The 24,251-nt window shown below is 48.6% G+C and overlaps 1 protein-coding gene across 1 annotated transcript; it reads left to right on the plus strand.

Annotated features, from left to right (window-relative positions):
• Positions 1-10,136: 10,136 nt before the first annotated feature.
• On the plus strand, positions 10,137-24,039 carry tmem208 (transmembrane protein 208). The gene is made up of 6 exons (XM_060837834.1): positions 10,137-10,245; positions 12,091-12,189; positions 14,103-14,162; positions 15,873-16,009; positions 19,851-19,935; positions 21,639-24,039. The coding sequence occupies exons 1-6, from the start codon at positions 10,240-10,242 to the stop codon at positions 21,777-21,779; spliced, it is 528 nt and encodes a 175-aa protein (XP_060693817.1). The 5' UTR covers positions 10,137-10,239; the 3' UTR covers positions 21,780-24,039.
• Positions 24,040-24,251: the final 212 nt, after the last annotated feature.

Consider the following 24,251-nt stretch of genomic DNA (forward strand, 5'->3'; position numbering starts at 1 on the left):
AATGCCATACTAGCAAATGGTAATTGGTCGACCTTCAGGAACAAGTCCAACATGATCTGACGGTGCTGTTCTGTGAAGCCAGAGGACATCGTAGTGAAGTGGTGGTGGGGAAGTTGCTCAGTTGTGTATGATTGCACTTCTGGGTATAAAAAGATAAAGGGCTGGGGATTTAAATAACTTCAAGCCCTGACAGTTAAACAGATCTGATCCATTTCTCACAAATGTTTAAACCACGTCCACAAATCTGCATTTCCTACACTGTAGGGTTAGTCCTTGGGAGAGCTGAACTGGGCTCGGATTGAACGCGATGCTAATGTAAATTTGGGGGGGTTTCCTGCCTGTGTGATTCACAGTCTGCGCTTCCTTCCTCATGCTGATAAAAATAGTGGAAAGGACAACTTTCCTTCATTGCAGAGACATTGAGAACTGAGAGCTCAAAGATGCTTACAGTCGCAGAGTTTTATAAGACAGAAATAGACCCTTCGGTCCAACTTGACCATACTGACCAGATATCCACAATTAATCTAGTCCCATTTGTTAGCATTTGGTCCTAAACCTTTCCTATTCATATACCCATCCAAATGCTTTATAAGTGTTGTGACTGTACTCACCTCCACCACTTCCTCTGGCAGTTCATTCCATACATGCACTTTCCTCTGTGTGAAAATGCTACCATTTAGGTCCCTTTTAAATCTTTCCTCTCTCACCCTAAACCTAGACCCTCTAGTTCTGGGGAAAAGACCTTGTCTATTTATCCTATCCATGCCCCTCATAATTTAGTAAACCTCTATAAGGTCTCCCCTCAGCCTCCAATGCTCCAGGGAAAACAGCCCCAGCCTGTTCAGCCTCTCCCTGTAGCTCAAATCCTCCAACCCTGGCAACATCCTTGTAAATCTTTTCTGTACACTTTCAAGTTTCATAACATCTTCCTGATAGGAAGGAGACCAGAATTGCACGCAATATTCCAACAGTGGCCTAACCAACATCCTGTACAGCTGCAACATGACCTCCCAACTCCTGTACTCAATATCTGACCAATAAAGGAAAGCATACCAAATGCCTTCTTCACTATCCTATCTATCTGCGACTCCACTTTCAAGGTGCTATGAACCTGTACTCCAAGGTCTCTTTGTTCAGCAACACTCCCTAGGACCTCACCATTAAGTGTATAAGTCCTACTAAGGTTTGCTTTTAACACCTCACATTGTAATAATGTTGCATGCGATCTTTTCTTTGTGAAAAGCAGATTGGAGGAGAATTATGAAGGTTGTTTTAGGGGTAGCAATAGTGTTTTAGGGGTAGTGATAGTGTTTTAGGGGGAGCGATAGTGTTTTAGGGGTAGCTATAGTGTTTTAGAGGGAGCGATAGAGTTTTAGAGGTAGGTATAGTGTGTTAGGGGTAGCGATAGTGTTTTAGAGGTAGCGATAGTGTGTTAGGGGTAGCGATAGTGCGTTAGAGGGAGCGATAATGTTTGCATGTTGAAAGCTCCTGGAGTATGTGCATCCCAAGTCGCCAACTGCAAGAAACTTCAAACTACAGTCTCCATTGAACCTGTCCTTGCCTCTCAGATGTGTAGCCCCTGTGCTTTCAGAAGGTACAGGGTCACTTTGCAAAGTCAAATCAACTTGGCACAGCGCGGCCCACAATCTTTCTGTGCACAGGGAAAAGCAACCAGCAACCCAAGTTCATCGTGGGAAGAGCTCTATCCTTTGGTAAGGAATTCATAAGCCAAGGAAAGTGTGAGAGAGAAAAACAGAGAAATTAGAATCTCTACATTGTGGAAGCAAGCCATTCAGCCCATTGAGTCCTCACTGACCCTTACAACAGCATCCCGTCCAGTCCCTGTAATTCTGCATTTCCCATGGCTATAACCCACCTAGGCTGCGCACTATAGGGGAATTTAGCCTGGCCAATCATCCTCAACATCTTTGGACTGTGGGAGGAAACCGGAGCACCCAAAGGAAACCCACACAAACACAGGGAGAACATGCAAGCTCCACACATGCCAACCGCTGAGCCACCATGCATCTTGTCACGTTAAAGAAAGTTGCTGAGACTGAGTGAGGGAGACAGCGAGGGTTAAAGAGAAGGGGGTCGACGCCAAAAGAAAGCCAAGGGAGACCGAAAACCCGGAGCGAATGATCCAGGAAGAGAGAACGGGAGCGATGGATTTGGCAGGACAGGGGGATGAGAACGAGGCAGATGGAGAACGAAGGATAGTGTGAGGAAGGAAAAGAAACAGAGAGTTATCTGAAGGAAGCAAGAGAGAGAGAGAAGAGGCAGGAGAGAGAATGAACTAGTGGTCAACAACCATCGTTTGAAAGCAGTTTGCAGAACACAAAGGAGCCTCTGGTGTGCGTTCCCAGGGAGCCCCCCCCCCCCTCTTTAATTATTAAGCAGTTCTGACTCTGCCTAGCTTCCTAGGTCAGACAGGATTGGGTAAGCTTTGTTAAAAAATAATTTGGCAGACTAATTCAACATTAAACAAGTTTACATTGCAATTATGCCTTTGCACCACACAAATCATTCCACTGCTCGTAATTAGCTTCAGGAATTAACATCATTAAAGACAATTATAATGTTGTTATTATTCTTTTATACAATTCAATTATTTCCTGATCATCACTCAGCTGCAAAATTTAAAATATAATTTGTCTCTGATGACATTTGTTCATCTATCGAACTTCAAAAACTGCTCGCAAAATCCCATCCTCGAATTCCTTTCAGAATATTAAATCCACAAAAATCAGGTCTGGTCCAAAGAGTGTAGTGTTAGAGGCATCAGCTGCCTGCCTTTCCCTTTCCCTGTAATTAATGACATGTAGGCCTGTGGCCCAGACTTCAAAATTACATTTCTTATTTTTTTCCCTTCCCCAACTTTTCCCTGTCTTGCTCTCTTCCCATCAGGACACACACAATCCACAAGCTCTTAAATTTGACTGTCAGCTTTGGTTTTAATTAGTCTCAAAAATACGTGAGTGTTCCCCCATCATTTCCTCACACACCAACCGCAAACCGAAGAAAGTTTTGAGCATATCTGTTTTAGAAGCTGGAACTAAATGTGAAATAAAAGGATAACACAAATCACTTGCTCCCTTTAAGACAGAACTGTCAAAAGCTTATGCAGGCAGGGCATTTGCAGAATCATACAGTAAAGAAGAGGCCATTCAGCCCATCAACTCTGTTCGACCAATACTATACTAAGTCTGCTCTAGTCCCACTTTCCAACACAAGGCCCTTCCCTGCGAATGTTATGATATTTCAAGAGCTCATGTGGCATTAAAGTGCAGACTGTACAAATACACTTAGAGGCACTGCACTTATGTGGAAGCAATCCTGAACTTGCCCAATAGCGAGGTGCATTGATGTAGCACCTTTACAGAGCAAAACATGCCAAGGTGTTTCAGAGGGGTGTAATCACAGTAGTTATACAAAACTTGGAAATTAGGGCTTTCTCAACAAACGTTGACCAGGATGCTACTGGGTGTGGAAGGTTTGAGTTTAAAGGCAAGGCCTTTTTTCCCTGGAGAGTAGGAGGTTTGGGGGGGTGACCTTAGAGAGGTTTATAAAATCATGAGGGGGATAGATCAGGTGTCTTTTCCCTCGGCTGGGGGATTTCAAGCCTAGAGGGTACATTTTTAAGGTAAGAAGAGAATGATTTAAAAGAGACATGGGGGGGCAAATCTTTTAATCAGAGAATGGTCCATGTGTGAAATGAGCATCCTGAGTGGATGTCGGCACAATGACAACATTTAAAAGAGATTTGGATCAGGACATGAACAGGAAAGGTTTAGAGGGATACGGGCCAGGAGCAGGCAGCTGGGAGTAGTGTACTTTCGGAAAATGTTCGGCACAAACTGGTTGGACTGAAGGGTCCGTTTCCGTGCTGTGTGACTCTATGACAAGTGAGTTTGCAAGAGGGATTTAAAATGATGAAAGCATTGTTCATTACTTAACCACAGTCTTGCCATTCAAGCTATATCTTTTCATTGATGATTCTATGACTCAATCACTATAGTGGAAATTAATTTAATCGTGTCACCAACACAACAGGGAAAGAATCGTTTAGATGTGGAATGATTTATTTTAATGTTTCAGCCTGTATTACAAGTTTGAGGGAGATAAAGCTACACTTGGAAAGATCAACACTGGAAATAAGATTTGGCATTGCAGAGTCTGCGTTGCAGGGTGCCAGAATTTGTGGATGGCAAGACTGTCCTGAAAATAAATGTCTGCAGTCAGCGTCTCCGCCCCAAAACTCTCAGGCTCAAAGTTACTGCATTGCCAAATGAGTACGTACATGGGGACATACATACAGGGGGGTTGACAATTTGTTAGCATTAAGCCTGATGTTGGAATTTGAGTTAAACTTGATAAGAGAGATCGTAGTTTTATTGCTGAAACCCACTGAAGATAAAAAAACAAAATGACACTGTGCAAGTGCATCCTACTTCCCACTAGCACATTACACTCCCCCCCCCACACACACTCACACACACACCCCCACACACACACTCACACCCCACACACACACACACACACTCACACTCACACCCCACACACACACACTCACACCCCCCCCACACACACACACACACTCACCCCCCCCACACACACACCCCATACACACACCCCACACACACACTCACACCCCACACACACACCCCACACACACACACCCACACACACTCACACCCCACACACACACTCACACTCACACCCCCATACACACTCACACCCCACACACACACTCACACTCACACCCCCCACACACATTCACACACCCCACACACACCCCCACACACATTCACACACCCCACACACACACTCACACTCACACCCCCCATACACACTCACACCCCACACACACACACTCACACCCCCCACACACATTCACACACCCCACACACCCCCCCACACACACACACCCCACACACACTCACACACCCCACACACACTCACACACCCCACAGACACTCACACTCACACACCCCATACACACTCACACCCCACACACACACTCACACTCACACCCCACACACACTCACACCCCCCACACACTCACACCCCCCACACACATTCACACACCCCACACACACTCACCCTACACATACACACCCCATACACACACCCCACACACACACTCACACCCCACACACACACCCCACACACACACACACCCACACACACTCACACCCCACACACACACACTCACACCCCCCACACACATACACTCACACCCCACACACACTCACAGATATATTCACACCCCACACATACACACCCCACACACACTCACACCCCACACACACTCACCCCCCCCACATACACTCACACCCCACATACACTCACACCCCACACATACACTCACACCCCACACACACTCACACCCCACACACACACTCACCCCCCCACACGTACACTCACACCCCACATACACTCACACCCCACACATACACTCACACCCCACACACACACTCACACCACACACACACACTCACACCGCACACACATACCCCCCACACACACTCACACATACACTCACACCCCCCACACACTCACACCCCACACACACTCACACCCCACACACACTCACACACACCCCCCCCACACACTCACACACACACCCCACACACATTCACTGACACCCCACACACACACTCACACACACACCCCACACACACACACTCACACCCCACACACACTCACACCCCACATACACCCCCCACACACATATACTCACATCCCACACACACATACACACACCCACCCACACCCACACACCCTACACACTCACACACCCACACATACATGCACGCACACACCCACACATACACTCACACCCCACACACACCCCACACTCACACCCCACACACATTCACTCACACCCCACACACACATGCACTCACATCCCCCACACACACATACACACACACCCACACACACACTCGCACTCATACCCACGCTCACACACCCCTACACACTCACACACCCAGACATACACACACGCACGCACACACCCACATACACACCCATACACACACACCCTCAACCCCCCCACACACACACCCTCAACTCCCCCCACACCCACACCCCACACACCCCCTCACATACCCTCAACCCCCCAAACACACACACTCCACACCCACACACCCTACACACTCGCACGCACACACACCCATGTGCACGCACACACTTGCACAAACCCACACACACTCTCTCTCACACAGACACACATTCAAACCTTCAATTATATGGAGAATACAGATTCATTGATTGCATCTGGGTGATGTGGCTCTCTCTGACGCAGTTGGCTTTTAGTAACATCTGGTGCATCCCTTTCTCCAGAAAGCACGACACCAAGCCTGAAACCTTCCCGTGAGGGTCTCTGTTTACAGCAAGGTTTTCTAACTGATTGGCAAACCATAAACAGGGCTCACCGACAGATCTCTGACTGGGTTGTGGGGGCGGCTGTACTGGGTTAAGGCAGATAGCCATGTCCTCTTGAATGACAGAATATTCAAATCTAGCATTCACCTACACAAAGGGTAACATGATCTCTCCATGTCAGTTGTGTATTCCAAAGATTACAGAAATCTTATGAAGCTTCTCTTTAGCTATTACGTGATGGCTGTTGTGATTGAGTTCTAATGTTCCAGCAGTGAATGGAACAGGAAGGAGACCGTTCACACTTCATTGTATCTATGAAGGTCTCTGTCTGTCCCAAATACATGTCATGTAGCTACATAGCGATTCAAAGTCTCCAGCTCAAATTCCCTTTACTCTGTATCTTGTCTGTCACGCCAATCCCAGTTTGAATTTGTATCTCTCTACAAGATGTGACCAAAGTATTACAGATATAAAATATTAAATGATAATTTAGTTGGCTGTATCTGTAATTTGAGCTCACTAGGTACAATAACTGAAACATCCACCTTGCATCTATGAGTTTCAGTCATTTATTGCAATGCCATTAAAGTCAGGTTGTACGTTTGCTCGCTGAGCTGGTAGGTTTGTTCTCAGACATTTTGTCACCATACTAGGTAACGTCATCAGTGAGCCTCTGCATGAAGCACTAGTGTTCTGTCCCACTTGTGTGTTTGGGGGGGTTGAGGGTGTGTGTGGGGGTGTGTGGGGTGTGGGTGTGTGGGGGGGGAGTTGAGGGTGTGTGTGTTGGGGGGGGTTGAGGGTGTGTGCGTATGGGTGTGCATGTTGGTGTATGTGTGCGCGTGTTTGGGTATGTGCATGTGTGTATGTGTGGGTGTGTGTGTGTAGGATGTGTGGGCATGGGGTGTGAGTGTGAGTGTGTGTGGGTATGTGTGTGTGTGTGTATGTGTATGTGTGGGGTGTGAGTGTGTGTGGGGTGATATCATTTCCAGATCTTTTTCAGAGAATGGTAGATGGGGTCCAAATCCATCTGCTTATTGATGGCGTTCTGGTGAAGGGCTTTTGCCCGAAACGTTGATTTTTGCTGCTCCTCGGATGCTGCCTGAACTGCTGTGCTCTTCCAGCACCACTAATCCAGATTCTGGTTTGAATGCCAGGCCTCCAGGAATTCCCGTGCATGTCCCAAGTATGGTGACGAAAAGTCTGGAAGCAAACCTTCCAGCTCAGTGAGCAAACTTAAAACCTGAACCTCAACCTGAGCTACAAATCTTCTCAAAAATCGCAACGTGATTAAATGTAAGGTCATCAACGTTGAAGCTAAAGGGGATGGAGGAGGGTAGTTTCTAACAAGTGAGAAGCTGGAAACTGTGAAGGGCCAGATACAAACACACAGAATGCTGCAGAAACTCAGTAGGTCTGACAGCAGTTGTGTAGAGAGAAACAGAGTTAAGATTTCGAGTCTGATACAGAGTCATGGAGATGTACAGCACGAAACAGACCCTTTGGTCCAACTCGTCCATGCCCACCAGATATCCTAACCTAATCTAGTCCCATTTACCAGCACTTGGCCCATATCCCTTCAAACCCTTCCTATTCATATACCCATCCAGATGCCTTTTAAATGTTGTAATTGTACCGGCCTCTACTACTTCCTCTGGTAGCTAGTTCCGTACACGAACCACCCTCTGTGTGAAAACGTTGCCCCTTAGGTCCCTTTTAAATATTTCCCCTCACACACTAAACCTATGCCCTCTAGTTATGGACTCGCCCACCCCAAGGAAAAGGCCTTGTATATTTATCCTATCCATGACCCTCATGACTTTATAAACCTCAATTAGGTCACCCCTCAGTCTCCTATTTGTTCTGAAGAAATATCATACCAGACTCATAATGTTAAATTTATTCCTCTGTCCACAGATGCAGCCAGACCTGCTGAGATTTGCCACATTCCCTCTGTTTATTACAAGCCTATCCTGTTTCCTTTCATTTCCTCTGATCTGCTGTTGCTTTCGATGCTAAAAGAAAAGCAGGCCTTTCAAACCAGAATTAAAAACTCAACATCGTGATCCTTAAGGGTGTACGTCTCACTACAATTATTTAACTGGAGACCAATCAATAATGAAAGCAAAAGACAAGGATGTGCTATTGGCATGCTTGGCTGGAGACTCAGCTGAAATCATAAACTGCTGGAAATCACAGCGGGTCAGGCAGCATCCATGGAGAGAGAGCAAGTTAATGTTTCGAGTCTAGAAATTGAGTTGACTTGGTCTTACAGAAGGCTTTAGAATCTTGTAAGAGCCGCTGTCCTGTTCCCTGATCAGACGTTCACCTCTCACCATGCAGCTTGTCTGTCGGGAATTAGCAAAGGTACCAACTTTCAGTTTGTTCTAGCCAAATATGGTCTGGGGCTTTATGGCCATGTGATAACTGGCTTCGTCTAAATGTGATAACTGAAACGAAAAAGAGTAACAAAAGTTATGGCATTTATTCTTAGAGCTAGCCTCTGCTCTAATGTAGGGCATGCAGTAGCCAGACGTGTATTTACTGTTTTTTATTTCGATTTGTTGAGTCCTTTAGCACATGCATTGACAAGGTATGGCTGATTCCAGGATGAGCACACACAAAAAAAATTAAGTTGCAGGAGCTGCTGCACTGCTGGAAATGTTACATTTTGGATGAAATGTTAAACCAAGCTTTTGGTTGTCCTCATAGTGCAGCGTGAAGAATCTCGAGACGTCACTTTGAAGAAGCGCACTGTGTCCAGGTCAGTATTAATCCCTCAATTAACATTTTCACAAACTCCTGCTGTTACAGTATCACCTTGAGGTTCACCACAACAAGCTCGAAGATATTTCATTGGTTGCAAAGCACTTTGGGACATCTGAGGATGTGAAAGTTACTATGGAAATGTAATTCTTCCTTTGTTAATGCATTCGCACTGCTCTGGGACGGTGGGTACTCATGTCCCCAGAAATAATCATTGGCAAGACTGCAGAAAGATACATAGTACCGTCTGGCATACGTCAAAGTGATACTGCAGTTGGTTCACTTCCAATTGGTATGCCTTATGTGACTGGGTGTTCCCTCTGGGGTAGGTTAGTGATCTGAAATTCTTACCATATCTTACCAGATCTGCTGAATATTTCAATCATTTTTGGTCATTATTACAGATTTTGCAGCACCAACAAACGCTGCTGCCCTCCCATAGGGGGAGCCCCTGAGCAGCTGCTGCCCTCCCATAGGGGGAGCCCCTGAGCAGCTGCTGCCCTCCCAGTGGCAGTGACCAGAGGGGGAGCCCCTGAGCAGCTGCTGCCCTCCCAGAGGCAGTGACCAGAGGGGGAGCCCCTGAGCAGCTGCTGCTCTCCCAGAGGCAGTGACCAGAGGGGGAGCCCCTGAGCAGCTGCTGCTCTCCCAGAGGCAGTGACCAGAGGGGGAGCCCCTGAGCAGCTGCTGCCCTCCCAGAGGCAGTGACCAGAGGGGGAGCCCCTGAGCAGCTGTTGCCCTCCCAGAGGCAGTGACCAGAGGGGGAGCCCCTGAGCAGCTGCTGCCCTCTCAGAGGCAGTGACGAGAGGGAGAGCCCAGGAGGAGCTGTAACCTTCCCTGGCCAGAGATGGCGCTGCAGCCGAGATTAGGGGCGGAGCTTGTCCCTCGGCTGCGTCTCTGCGCCCTGGCCCCGCCCACCCCCCTCCTGCCAACGCCATCAGAGCGCGACCCACCTGGCGGCCATGACGCGTACAACATGCGCCGGAAGTGGCCTGGAGTGCTGAGCTGTTCACCCCGACGGCGCCGGGCGGTGCTTTGGAGCCGCCTCCCGGGGGAGAGGGATCCGGCCTCGGGAACACGGGTGGGGCCATGGCGGTGAGTGCGGGGCGACAGTGCAGCGGGTCGGGGCTTCCCCGAGAGGAGCAGGATAGGGGCCCGGGGAATGGGGGGAGGGGGTAGGGGGTAGACTGGGCAGGGGAGAAGGGGGGAGAGAGGGAGGGGTGTGAGGAGGGGGTAGAGCGTGGGGGAGAGAGAGAGAGAGACGGGGGGGTGTGGAGGGGTAAAGGTCAGCCCCCAGTCATGAGGCAGTGGGTGGGAGGGAGGGGGTGAGTGCAGAAGTAGCAGGGGTTACCTCAGGGAAGGTGGAGAGAGACAGTCCCTGGGAAGGTGCAAAGGAGGGGGCTGGGGGCGGGGCGGGGCTGGGCCGGGGGAGGGGGGGGGCAATGTCCTCGTGTAGTGTCAACACGGAGAGAAGCTAAAAGGGGGTCACCACGGGGACAGAGCCTGTGGCCAGTTCACAGTCTTACCCCCCTCCCTCCCCCCCCCCCCCCCAACCCAAAAAACTGTGATACCAACCCTGACAGCTCACAGCCCAACCCTCTGTCTGAGACTGAGTATGTTGCTCTGGCAGAGAGCCAGCATGGGCCAGAGCCTTGCCCTTTGTGTGTTGGATTTACCGCTGATAATGATCCTGACTTTGAAGCCGCAGAAGTTACTGTTCGCTGGTTCAGCATCAAACCAGGCAGTAGCTTTTTCAAGATTGACATGCTGCTGTGTTTGAGTTCCTGGTTATCTTGCCCTGTCTACCAATTTCTTTAGCTCTTGTTCTTCAGTCGTTTTTCTGAACTCTTTGACCCACTGAAACAGCTAAATGGGAGGAAGGTTGTTTCAAATGTGATAGGAAAATGGAGGTGGGGTTGAAGGTGATAGGTCGGAGGGGAGGGTGGAGCGGCCAGGTGGGAAGGAAGATGGACAGGTAGAACCGTTCTAGAGGGTGCTGCTGCGTTGGAAGGTTGGGACTGGGATACGGTGGGGGGAGGGGAAACGGGAAAACTGGTGAAATCCACATTAATCCCGTGTGGATGGAGAGTCCCAAGGCAGAAAGATGGGCGTTCTTCCTCCAGGAGTCGGGTCATTAGGGTTTGGTGATCACCTTCAACTCCACCTTCATCTACCTATTGCATTATCAGCCACCTTGCCCCCCCCCCCACTCCTATTTATCTCTCAGCCCTCCTGGCCCACAAACCTCATTCCTGATAAAGGGTTGTTGCCCGAAACATTGATTCTCCTGCTCCTTGGATGCTGCCTGACCTGCTGTGCTTTTCCAGCACCACACTCTTCAACTCTGATCTCAGCATCTGCAGTCCTCGCTTTCTCCTAAAGGAGGTAGTGGGGACTGGTACCCTTACAACATTTAAAAGGCATCTGGGTGGGTACACAAATGGGAACAGTTGAGAGGAATATGGACTGAATATTGGCAAATAGAACTAGGTTAGTTTAGGATATCTGGTCGACGGGGACAAGTTGGACCAAAGGATCTGTTTCCGTGCTGTACATCTCTATGATTCTCTCATGGCCTTGAATATATTTATTGAAGGCCTCTGGAGGTGAAGAATTCCACAGATTCACTGAATTCCCAGAGAGGAGAAATTCCTCCTCATCTCCTCTTGTTAAATGTGTGAAGCCTTGATCTGAAGTTGTACTGCCTGATTGTAGATATCTTCCACGAGGGGCAGCAACCTTTCTGCATCTACCATGTCAAGTCCCTTCCCAGGCAGTACAGGTTGAACCTCTTCTCATAAGACCATCCCTGCATACCCAGAACCAACCCAGTGACTCTCCTCTGCATTGTCTCCAATGCCAGTGTACCTGTCAATATTGGAATCCCATCCCCACAGTCCCTGGAGCTGATGGAATTCTTTTCTTTTCTTCCTCGAGCAGCCGAAGGGAGGCAAAGTTGGAACGAAAGGGAAGAAGCAGATTTTTGAAGAGAACAAGGAGACCTTGGCGTTCTACTTGCGAATTATTCTGGGAGCGAATGTGAGTCGAATGGGTTTTGCATGTTGGAGGGATGGACTTGAGGATTTAACATCTTATTACTGTCAGGACCACATAACTCTGGGACCAAGCTTGCGTTAATGTAATAAATCAAGGAACAGGGTCAAAAGACAGAAGAGTAAATTGTTAATGTGGAAAATGATCAGGTCAGAATGGCCACGAAGAGAGAGAAAAGGCTAAAGGTGCACCAACAGTCGGTTTTAGATGCTGCACTGATAAAATAAAGCTGAAGCCCTGTTTTTGAATGGTATAGTATTCATAACTAAATGAATGAATTGATCGTGTACACTTGAAGTGCATAAATATCATCTAGCCAGTGTTGTGGAGATGTGCTACAGGATGGCAAGGATTGTGTTCTGAATCTTGGTGGATAGAGTTTTGAGAAGACTAGGAAGCCAAGGAAAGAGGGAGGAATAACTGTTAATGAAAGATGATAATCGTGCATAAATTGGAGGTGACCTTGGGCCACGAGGTCAGGAATGAGGTGAGGGATAGTAGGGGAAGGTAGTCCATACTGGTCTACAAATCTCTGAACAGGAGCCAGAGCATAGGGCAGTATACTTGAAGAAATATTGGGTGCTTGTGGTTAAGGGATGATAATAATTATGGTGGGATTTTAATCTACATATCTAGAAAAATCAGGTTGGGAGTGGTAGTCTCAGTAAGGAGTTTTACAAGAAGTTCTTAGAGCAGCACGTTCTGGAGCTGTCCAGGGACCAGGCTGCACGTGGTGTTGTGTAATGTGGCATGGTTAATGAGTGGCCTTAGTGTATAAAGAGCACTATAGTCCTCAGCAACCATAATCTTGAATTTCAGATCCAGTTTGAGAAGGATCAGGGTGGGTCTAAGACCAATGTTTTAAACTAAATCATGGCAACTATATGGGCATGAAAGCTGAGCCAGCTGAAGGGGATTTGCGTTTTGGATAAGGAGGTTGATCAGTAGTGACAGTGGCAGATACTTAAATGCTTTCCTGCTCTTAAAAAAAAATTCCAAAGGGAGGACCCACCATCCATGGTTAGGAGAAGAAGCTGAAGCAAAAGCATATTAAGCAATGATTTGGAGATGCTGGTGTTGGACTGGGGTGGACAAAGTTAAAAATCACACAACCCCAGATTATAGTCCAACAGGTTTCATTGGAAGCACTAGCTTTCGGAGCGACGCTCCTTCATCAGGTGGTTGATGAAGGAGCGACGCTCTGAAAGCTAGTGCTTCCAAATAAACCTGTTGGACTATAATCTGGTGTTGTGTGATTTTTAATTTTATTTAGCAAGGTGGGGGGTGCGCAGTGGCGACAGAGCAGATGACTGGTCAGCACATAAGGAGCAGCAGAGAATGACGAAATGGTTCATTAGGGCAAAGCAATTAGAGCATTGAGAGAACTGTCCAGAAACAGGGATAGCTAGAGTTTCTAGAGGACAGGAGTAAGGTAAGTGAGTGTTGGTTCTCTACAGAGTGAGATTAGGGAGTTAATAGATAATGAGGGGATAATATAGTTTACTTCTACCTTCACTGTAGATGATGGGGGGTGGGGTGCTGATCACTCAATATAATTAAGATAACGGGAGATTAATATTTGTTGAGTAAGGGAATCAAAGGTTATTGAGACCTTGTGAGATGAGCATGTAGAATTCAGGATGCAAACACATCAGCCATGACCTTATCGTGGTGCAGAACAGGCTGGAGGGGCTGAATGGCCTACTTGTAATTCGTGAGTTCCTTTACAGTCTGGGCAAAGCCAGTCCGGCTGCCCAGGGAGCTGCCTGCCCGGCAGCCACTGTGCTGAGTGGTCCGGATTGAATTTGGAGCATGTTCCATCCCCCTCTGGGAGGAGGTGGGAGAGCCTGCGTTACGTTTTTGCTGTCGCGTTAACTGCTGCCTTGTCCCCTTCACAGGCCATTTACGGTGCAGTGAACCTCTTCATGTTCTACAATTCGGTCACATTCTGGACCTGGGTAAGTCTGAAGGGATGGCAAGGTGGGTGGGGGAGCTAGTGTCATACGGTGTGGTTGGTGGGTGGGTGGATGGATGAGAAGATGGGCATCATGCTCGAACTCCTGACTGAGCTCTGGATACTGTCCGGTTTTAGTGGAGGGAACTATCATATGATGATGCTTGACATCCAGTAGCCTGGCATGAACAGTTACATCAGTTTCCCTATAGACGGGAGCTCAAAACTCAGAGACATCTTTTTAAGGTGAGAAGAGAGATTAGAAAAGGACATGAAGGGCAATGTTTTCACTCAGTGGGTGGAATGAACTGCCAGAGGAAGTGGTAGATGCAGGTACACCTACAACAAATGAAACAGGTTTTGACAGTACGTGAATAGAAAAAGGTTTAGAGGGTTTGGAGCGAAACGCAGGCTAGTTTGACCTGGGAAACTTGGTCAGCATGGATGGGTTGGACTGAAGGGTCTGTTTCTGCACTGTATGGCTCTGTGACTTAGTCGTAGAGATGTACAGCATGGAAACAGACCCTTCAGTCCAACCCGTCCATGCCGACCAGATATCCCAACCCAATCTAGTCCCACCTGCCAGCATCTGGCCTGAAGATGGAGTTCCTAGCAAAGGGAATCATTAGGGAAGGAATAATGGCTCAAACGGAGGCAAGATTACCATTGGTGGTGGACAGGGTATGGTTCATTTAGTCACTAGTTCCTCAAGACAATGGCAGACTAAAGGATAGGTCATTGAGAATTTGAAAGTGCAGGGGTGAGTTACCTGGAGAGTTCGTTTTCATAGAATCCCTGCAGTGCAGAAAAAAGGTCATTTGGCATTGAGTCCATACCCGCCGTCTGAAAAGCATCCCCCCCCCAGACGCACCCCATTCCTGGAACCCTGCATTTCCCATGACTAACCCACCTAGCCCGCACATTCCTGGATACTAAGGGCAATTTCACATGGCCAATTCATCTAGCCCGCACATTTTTGAACTGTGGGAGGAAACCGGAGCACCCCGAGGAAACGCTCACAGACATGGGACGGGGGGAGAGAGAGGAATGTGCAAACTCCACAAAGGCAGTAACCCGAGGCTGGAATCGAACCCAGGTCTGTGGTGCTGTGAGGCAGCAGTGGCAGACGAAAGGGAGTGGGGTTGAGAGGGAGGGAGGGAGGGAGATATAAGGAAGTTATAAGGGACTGCTTCTCTGTGGGAGTAGTAGGACCTTGAAATTGGCCATATATAGGGTAGCAGAGTTGAAATGGAAAGATGTCTGGTGGAAAGGAAGCTGGTAACTGCAGAACAGAACAAGAAGAGTTGAGATGGTGGAGATTGCTGAGAATGGCGTAGATTTACAGCGAGAGGGGAAAGGTTTAAAAGGGACCGAAGGGACAACGTTTTCACGCAGAGGGTGATGTGCGTATGGAACCAGCTCCCAGAACTAATGGTAGAGTGTGCTACAATTACAGCATTTAAAAGGTATCTGGATGGAACTACGAATAGGAAAGGTTTAGAGGATATGAGCCAAACGCTGGCAGAGGAGACGAGTTCAGTTTTGGAATCCTGGTCTGCATGGACGAGTTGTGCCAAAGGGCCTGTTAAACTGAGGAAGGAAAGTAGTAGTGATGCAAGAACGATTTCATACAGGAAATGACCAAACTCCGATCGCTTGCACTCTGTGCGTGTCTCGCTTGCGCCCATTAAATACAGTCCTTTTGTTTTTGCAGGGGTTCTTGGCTTTTGCATTTGTTGTTTACAGCTTCAGCTTCCGATGGATGCAAGGTATGGCCCAGCCCGTGTTCTCTGAGGAGCGTGTCCTACTCGATGGAGGAATCGACCTGAACATGGAGCAGGGTATGGCAGAGTGAGTGTCCCCACTGATGCAGGTATCTGACCTGGCCCCTGATAATCCACGCGGTGTCTGACCATCTGAATCCCAACGTGTGTACCTCTGACTGGTGACCTGTTTCTAGTGTTGTCAGCCATGTCTCCTTTAGAACCCCACTCACTGCATGAGCCTTGCAGTTTGAGGGTTGCATCCTACTCTGTGCCTGAGTGCAGACATCTGTCCTGTTGCTCCAGTGCAGTCTGAAGGTGTGCTTCAATGCTGGAAGGGCTGTCCTTTGCCTGAGACATTACATGGAGTCCCATCTCTCTGTTTGGGTGGATAGAAAAGAGCCCGTTGCACGATATTGTGGAGCACGGGATTTTATCCCCAGCAGACCAGTCCAATGTTAATCCTGAAGATTATTCAGTTTATCACGTTCCTGGTTAAGAGTTGCTATAATTGGGTATATAAAACACTATCCCGTATTCCCAATTCCTCTGCCTCCGCTGCATCTGCTCCAAGGAGGATCAGTTCCACCTCAGATGGTTGCCTCCTTCAATGACCACAATTACCCCTTCCATGTGGTCAATGATACCCTCCAGCATGTCTTGTCCAATTCCTGCACCTCTGCTCTCGAACCCCACCCCTCCAACTGCAACAAGGACAGGAAACCCCCCCCCCCCCGCCCCCCCCCCATTTATCTCTCTACCCTTTTGTCCCACAAGTCTCATTCCTGATGGAGGGGTCTTGCCTGAAACGTCTATTCCCCTGCTCCTCGGAAGCTGCCTGACCTGCTGTGCTTTTCCAGCAGCACAGTTGGATATGTGGTTGCATTTCCTACATTACATCAGAGACCACTGTTGAAGAAGCACTTCCAAGTATTCAACAGTGTAAACAAAAAATTCTATATAAATGCCAGTCTGTCTCCACATTTGGTCAGCTGAGCATTTTCTGTTTTTATTTGCAAATTCCAGCAATTTGCTTTCTAGCTTCTTTTTGTTTAGATACTAATCAGCTTCCCGATATCATTATCTGTTCCACTACCACCACTATCTGCCTTGCCCACTTTCTCATCTCCTCTTCCCACTCTCTTGCAGATCTCCCCTCTGTGTTCTTTCCTCATTTTTTTTTGCTTCAAGCCTCTCGTGTTTCTCGCGTTTTTCCAGATCTGTTAGGAAGTCGTTGACGTACTGCGCTTAAAAACTGAAAAGACTGCAGCTGCTGTAAATCAGCAGCAAAAACAGAAGTTGCTGAAAAACTCAGCAGGTCTGGCAGCATCTTTGAAGAGAAATCGGTTAATGTTTCTGGTCCAGTGAATCATACCTCACAAACTTGAGTTTTGTGAAGAAGTAACAAAGAGGATTGATGAGGGTTTAGTGGTAGATGTGATCTATATGGACTTCAGTAAGGTGTTCGACAAGGTTCCCCATGGGAGACTGGTTAGCAAGGTTAGGTCTCATGGAATACAGGGAGAACTAGCCATTTGGATACAGAACTGGCTCAAAGGTAGGAGACAGAGGGTGGTGGTGGAGAGTTGTTTTTCAGACTGGAGGCCTGTGACCAGTGGAGTGCCACAAGGACCGGTGCACCTCTACTTTTTGTCATTTATATAAATGATTTGGATGTGAGCATAAGAGGTACAGTTAGTAAGTTTGCAGATGACACCAAAATTGGAGGTGTAGTGGACAGAGAAGAGGGCTACCTCAGATTACAACAAGATCTGGACCAGATGGGCCAATGGGCTGAGAAGTGGCAGATGGAGTTTAATTCAGATAAATGCGAGGTGCTGCATTTTGGGAAAGCAAATCTTAGCAGGATTTATACACTTAATGGTAAGGTCCTAAGGAGTGTTGCTGAACAAAGAGACTTTGGAGTGCGGGTTCATAGCTCCTTAAAAGTGGAGTCACAGGTAGCTAGGATAGTGAAGAAGGTGTTTGGTATGCTTTCCTTTATTGGTCAGAGCATTGAGTACAGGAGTTGGGAGGTCATGTTGCGGCCGTACAGGACATTGGTTAGGCCACTGTTGGAATATTGCATGCGATTCTGGTCTCCTTCCTATCAGAAAGATGTTGTGAAACTTGAAAGGGTTCAGAAAAGATTTACAAGGGCATTGCCAGGATTGGGGGGTTTGAGCGACAGGGAGAGGCTGAACAGGCTGGGGCTGTTTTCCCTGGAGCGTCAGAGGAGTGACCTTAAAGAGGATTATAAGATTGAGGGGCATGGATAGGGTTAATAGACAGCTGAGTCCAGAACTAGAGGGCATTGGTTTAGGGTGGGAGGATAAATGGGCAACATTTTTTCACACAGAGGGTGGTACATGTATGGAATGAGCTGCCAGAGGAAGTGTTGGAGGCTAGTACAATTACAACATTTAAGAATCATTTGGATGGGTATATGAATAGGAAGGGTTTGGAGGGATATGGGCTGGGTGCTGGCAGGTGGGACTAGATTGGGTTAGAATATCTGGTCAGCATGGATGGGTTGGACCAAAGGGTCTGATTCCGTGCTGTACATCTCTATGATTCTCCCTCAAAACTAATGGTGGCCAGGAAAGTGTTGTTTTTTATGTGCAAAAGATAGGATGGGGAAGGGGGTGACAAGTAAATGGTAGGTAGTGATGAAGCCCAAAGAGAGAGAAAAACAGATGGACAGACAAAGGAGTTGATAACAATCTGGTTGGGAGGATGAATCGCTGTTAATGGAGACTGTTAGTGGCTAACAACATGTGTGTAAGGGCGACTGTGAGATAACAAGGCCGTGTGTGTGTGTGTGTGTGTGTGTGTGTGTGTGTGTGTGTGTGTGTGTGTGTGGTAGGGGACGCGGATAGGAGGGAGTTCAGGCCCTAAAATGATTGAGTCCAGAGGGCAGCAGGGTCCCCAAGTGGAAACCGAGGTGCTGTTAGTCCAGCTTGCGCTGAGCTTCACCAGAGCAAGCCTGAGACAGCGACGTTGGCCAGGGAACGGGGTGGGGTGTTAAAGTGACAGGCAACTGGGAGTTCAGGATGGAACACTAGTATCCTGCAAAGTGGACCCCTTTGTTTCCCCCCCCCCCCCCCCCGTGTAGAGGAGACCACATTGAGCGGTGAGTGCAGTAGAAGAGATTGTGAGAAGTGCTGCTTCACCTGGAAGGTGTGTTCGGGCCTTTGGATACTGAGGAGGGAAGAGGTGTATGGGCGGGTGTTAGACCATTGGCAGTCGCAAGGGAAGATGCTGTGGGGGTTGGGGGGATTGTTGGGAGTGAAGGCTGTCCCTGTGGAAGGCAGACAGGGGAGGGGAGGGGAGTGTGGGTCTGGTGCTGGCCACTCACTGTGGGTGGTGAAAATAGCTAATCTTCTGGATGTGAATGGAGCTGCATTTACTCAGTTTCTCCATGTGTGGATGCTGCCTGTCCTGTTGAGTCATTTCCACCATGCCTTTGTTGTTATGCCAGTTTGTCCTGGTCACAATCCAGCCCCTGCACAAACCAGGGGGGAATGTCTGCTCTTTCCACTCGGACTAACTGGCCCCGAGAAGGGGAGCGTCCCAATGCCAAATGTTGGTATGTTCCCACGTTGTGTGAATATTAAGGACTGCTGTCGAGAGGGAGATTTGTTTCCCCACTGTTAACTTTGCACCAGAACATTAACTGGACCCTAGGAATGCCGTTGATAACTGGACCCTGAGATTGCTGTGTTCCTGTGCTTGTGGCCTGCTCCCGTTCACTGTGCATCGCTACCCCAGTGTATGGTGTGTGCTGCTTTGAAAATATCCCTGTGCGGTGTCTGGGGATGTTCGATTCTTGCCGATGCTACTTCATTGCATCTCATTGCACTCCTGAAGCTCTCTGCTTTAGTGAGGATCGCTGCTATGGTGCTGACCCGCTGTTCTTTACCTTCTAGGCATCTGAAGGATGTGATCTTACTCACTGCCATCCTGCAGGTCCTCAGCTGTATATCCATGTACTTTTGGTATCTGTGGCTCCTGGTGAGTTCCTGCTGTATCGGTCGCTCTTCATCGACATGGAGGGATTCTATTTTTGTTTTGGCTGAAGGAATTGCTTGTTTGGTTACTAATTTGAGGGGAGCAGAGGGCTGGAGGAGAGCAATGAGACCCAGTGGGTGGAAAAGTGAGTTATTCTCAACACCATAACATGAAGGTGGCAGCCCCCCAGTTAGACAGAGGTGTTCTTGTTTAAAGATTCTGTAGGTAGCTGTTCAGGATGGATTCTACATGCCAATCCACGGTGTCTGCAATGCAGACACGGGGCGTGTAGCACTGCCCCCATTTGTTGTCAGCTGGTGAGGACCTGGTCTGGATACATCTCACTACAGTTGAAGTTCCGAGCTGGGCACTGAAGGGGTCTCCTGCCCTGCCAGCAGCAGTGGGGTCTCTGACTCAGTCACTGAAGTGCACCTGTCCCTCTGTATGTGGTTGCTGTCCACTTTTCTATCTCACTGTCATATCTGAGTACTTACAGGATCAGACATAGGAGCAAAGCCCATAGTCAGATCTGCATGGGTAGCACAGTAAATTAGAATCCCTACAGTGTGGAAACAGGCCATTCGGCCCAACAAGTCCACACCAACCTCAGAAGAGTAACCCACCCAGACCCTATTACTCTACATTTTTCCCTGACTAATGCACCTAACCTACACATTCCTGAACACCATGGGGCAATTTAGCGTGGCTCATTCACCCTAACCTGCACGTCTTTGGGCTGTGGGAGGAAACCCACGCAGACATGGGGAGAATGTACAAACTCCACACAGACAGTGGCCCGAGGCTGGAATCGAAGCCGGGTCCCTGGTGCTGTGAGGCAGCAGTGCTAACCACTGTGCTGCCCTAAATTTTGCTCATTGGATATTTAAATGTCTCCAGCTACAGGGATTTGAACCAATGGCTCTAAACCATTAGCCTGTGCCTGTGTTACTAATCCAGTGGCAGGGACCCGGGTTTGATTCTAGACTCAGGCCACTGTCTGTGTGGAGTTTGTACATTCTCCCCGTGTCTGCGTGGGTTTCCACCTGGTGCTCCGGTTTCCTCCCACAGTTCAAAGATGTGCAGGTTAAGGTGGATTGGCTGCGCTAAATTATCCCATAGTGTTCAGTGATGTGCGGGCTAGGTCGGTTAGCCACAGGAAATGCAGGGCTACAGGAATGGAATGGGGATAGGTCTGGTTAGGATGCTGTTCGGAGGGTCAGTGTGGACCCAATGGGCCAAATAGCCTGCTTCCACATCGTAGGGACTCGGTGATTAAACGTTGATGGAGAATCGGTGTTGGGTCAGGGACTGAGACACAACTTCCCTGCTCTTCAGAATCGTCATGCAGCATCACGTCTCAGTCCAGGACACACTGGATCTCTGTTTGTCTCATTGAACAGATCCAATGGGCCCTCACTGGGATTATGTGTTCCGACCTCTAACCCATGACCTTTAGATGTCTCCAAGAGAGAGAGAGACAGAGCTAGAAACTGACTACACCTCAGACTGAGCTGTGCAGCGGGTGGGCAGGATAACATTGTCAGTAAATTTTGCCGGTTCCGTTATCGGAAAATGAAGAGGATGCATTTCTGTCGTGTTTTTTCACACCTAAGAATGCCCCGAGTGTGTTGTAGGCGACGAAGAGAGGAGTAAGCGTTCCAGGGCCACGCCTGAACTGACTACCTGTCTGTGTGTGTGTTTTTCAGGCACCAGGGAGGGCTCTGTACTTGCTGTGGGTGAACATCCTGGGACCTTGGTTTACAGCGGAGCCTCCCAGTAATCCAGAGATCTCGGAGAAGAAACACAGGCGCCAGGAACGCCGACAGATGAGAAAGCAGCAGCAGTAGGAGGAGTTGCTTCCAGGTCTTTGTTTACCGATCGATTCCAAGAAGCTGTGCACTGAGATCATAGCCATTGCCCCACCTCCCTCGCCAAGGTTTCCCAGCTACCTCAGGCCTCCAGAGGCAGAGGCCTATCTGTCCTGAGGGAATGCGCTTGCTGTTTCTCAGTGGTAGGCCCCATGTTTCCCGTTGCTGTGTAATTATTCCAAGGCTTTAAAAAAAAAACTGTTGCTGGACATTTTCCTCCGTGCGTCTGTGCCTCAGGTTGATTGGTGCTTGGCTGCTTCTAGCTTTAGGTACCTCCTTCCCCCACCTCCCAACCCCCCCACAGATCAGCACCACTGAGCCAGTGGGTGGAGTCATGTACTGAGATTTGTGTGGAACCAAACCGGCTTAGCCACGCCTCACTACCTCAGCTTTCCGTTCGTGTGTCCGTATTTGTGCCGAGCGGCAGCTTTCTTCGGAGATCGGCCCTTCCGACGTCGGCCATCTTATGCCACCTGCCTGCTGGGTGACCCTCATCAGTGAACCTCAGCTGACCGAGAACGGAGGGAATGGATCGTGCTCGGGTTGGACCCTGACCTGCCCTTGTGACCTTCCATCGCAGGGACCTGAGTATGGAGCCACTGCGGCCATTTTGGAGCACTTCCGTCACTGTCCTGTCTGAGTTCTGATAATACGGCCTAGAGCCTGGGCGTGAGGATCAGAGCCTTCGGTTCCAGCGACTGGGAACTCCAGTTCGGGACAGTCCAGGAAGCTCCTTGTGTCCCAGCATGTTTGTCGAAACATTGGGCAGTGGCCTATCGATCTGATCCCACGTCTGCCCATGACCCTCCCAAGAAAACACTGGGGGTGATTGGCCTAGATCCTTGGGACAAGGGTGACAAGACACACACGAGCAGACACAGGGAGCGCCTCTCTGACCAATGCCTGATCCCTCCCTCCCCTGTGGGACTGCACAACTCCAACTACTTGCCCCCTTGTTTCAATCATGCTCTGAGTGGAACGTTGGTCTGGTGGGGAGATCATTCAGCGAGATCATGGTTCATCGAAACCTTAGCTTGCCTTGTCTCTGCATTGCTTGCTGCCCTCAGTGAGCCGAAAATCTATTGAGTTCAGATTTAAACATTAAGCTAGCTTCTGCTTTGTGAGGGGAAAGCCAATATGTTTCTCTCCTGTGTAGCCTGTCTGATTTTTGTTTATCTTTTATTATTAAAGATGACTTGCCCGTATCCTGGACCCTCCTAGTATGGAAAAATTATTCCTCTGCCACTGTTGCCCCCGCCCCATCCTATTCCAGGGCGTACACATTGGGAATATTTTAACGAAATGGAGCAGGATGTTCCCCCTACCACCAGGGTCAGTATTCAGATCTTTCTCTCTTTTTGAAGGATCTCTTGTTTTCATCTCTGCCCCTCAGTTGTGGCTGTCAGTATTGTGCCCGCCCTCTCGCCCGGAAATTTGTTCGACATCAGGGCCTCGAGCGGAGGGTGATATTCCAGGGCAGTACTGAGGGGGTGCTGCGTCGCCAGCAGTGCTGTCTTTCAGGGGTGTGACACAAAACCAAGGCTCCATCGGCCAACTTCTTTGCCGTGGCAATTGTCAGGCATCGGGCAGTTATCCTGATCGATATCTATACCTCAACCGACGGTCATGAACTATTCATCGCAACCTCACCAGATTAACTGGTCGTTCTCTCATTGCCGTTTGCTTGTGAGCTCCTGCTGTACATAAACAGGCCGCTGTAGCTCCCTACACCGCAACAGCCACTGCCCCGCAAGCATTCTTCACACAGTAATCCTCATCGGGATGTCCTGAGGACCTGGAAAGTGCAATAAATGTGACATGCGAATGCGCTCTTGTCGAGGGAGCTGAGTCTTAATATCGCTGCGAACCGGTGAGAAAATGCTCCTCCTCGTGGCCAAGGTAGGTCGGTTTTGTGCATGAGACTGCACAAGGGCCTGCAGTGTTTTACACTTGGGGGAGAACATTGGTGGGAGCAGGCTTATTCCAAGGACTGAACAATTTCACATCTTAATGTTTCAGCGTCTTAACTCATTCCCTGCAGGAGGTGAGGGCAGGGCATGACTAAGTGGCAGGTGCACGATGACCTACTCAGATGAACAGTCAAGCCTCAAAGACTTTGATCTTCTCCACTTACTGTATTGCATCAGTGACAGATAATTGTATTTAATTTTATTAATCGATAAGAAACAATCAGTTTACACAAGATCAAATGAATATTGAATAAATATTGTATGATATATTATGTTGTGTTAGTGATTCCGTTAGATTTAATCTGGGGGTGCTGGTCGTGTGGTTACTCTTGGCTTTGGGCATTTCAGTGGGAGCAGGAACACCCTCCCGAGTGTGTGTGTGTGTGTTTTCTGCCTTGCTTCCCCTGATGGTTCAGTGGTGATTTAAATGGTCAAGGAATTCTGATTAGGAACATAAATGGGAGGTGTAAGCCATTTGGCT

The sequence above is a fragment of the Hemiscyllium ocellatum genome, chromosome 17 (genome assembly GCF_020745735.1).
Source record: "Hemiscyllium ocellatum isolate sHemOce1 chromosome 17, sHemOce1.pat.X.cur, whole genome shotgun sequence".
NCBI classification, from domain to species: Eukaryota; Metazoa; Chordata; class Chondrichthyes; order Orectolobiformes; family Hemiscylliidae; genus Hemiscyllium; species Hemiscyllium ocellatum.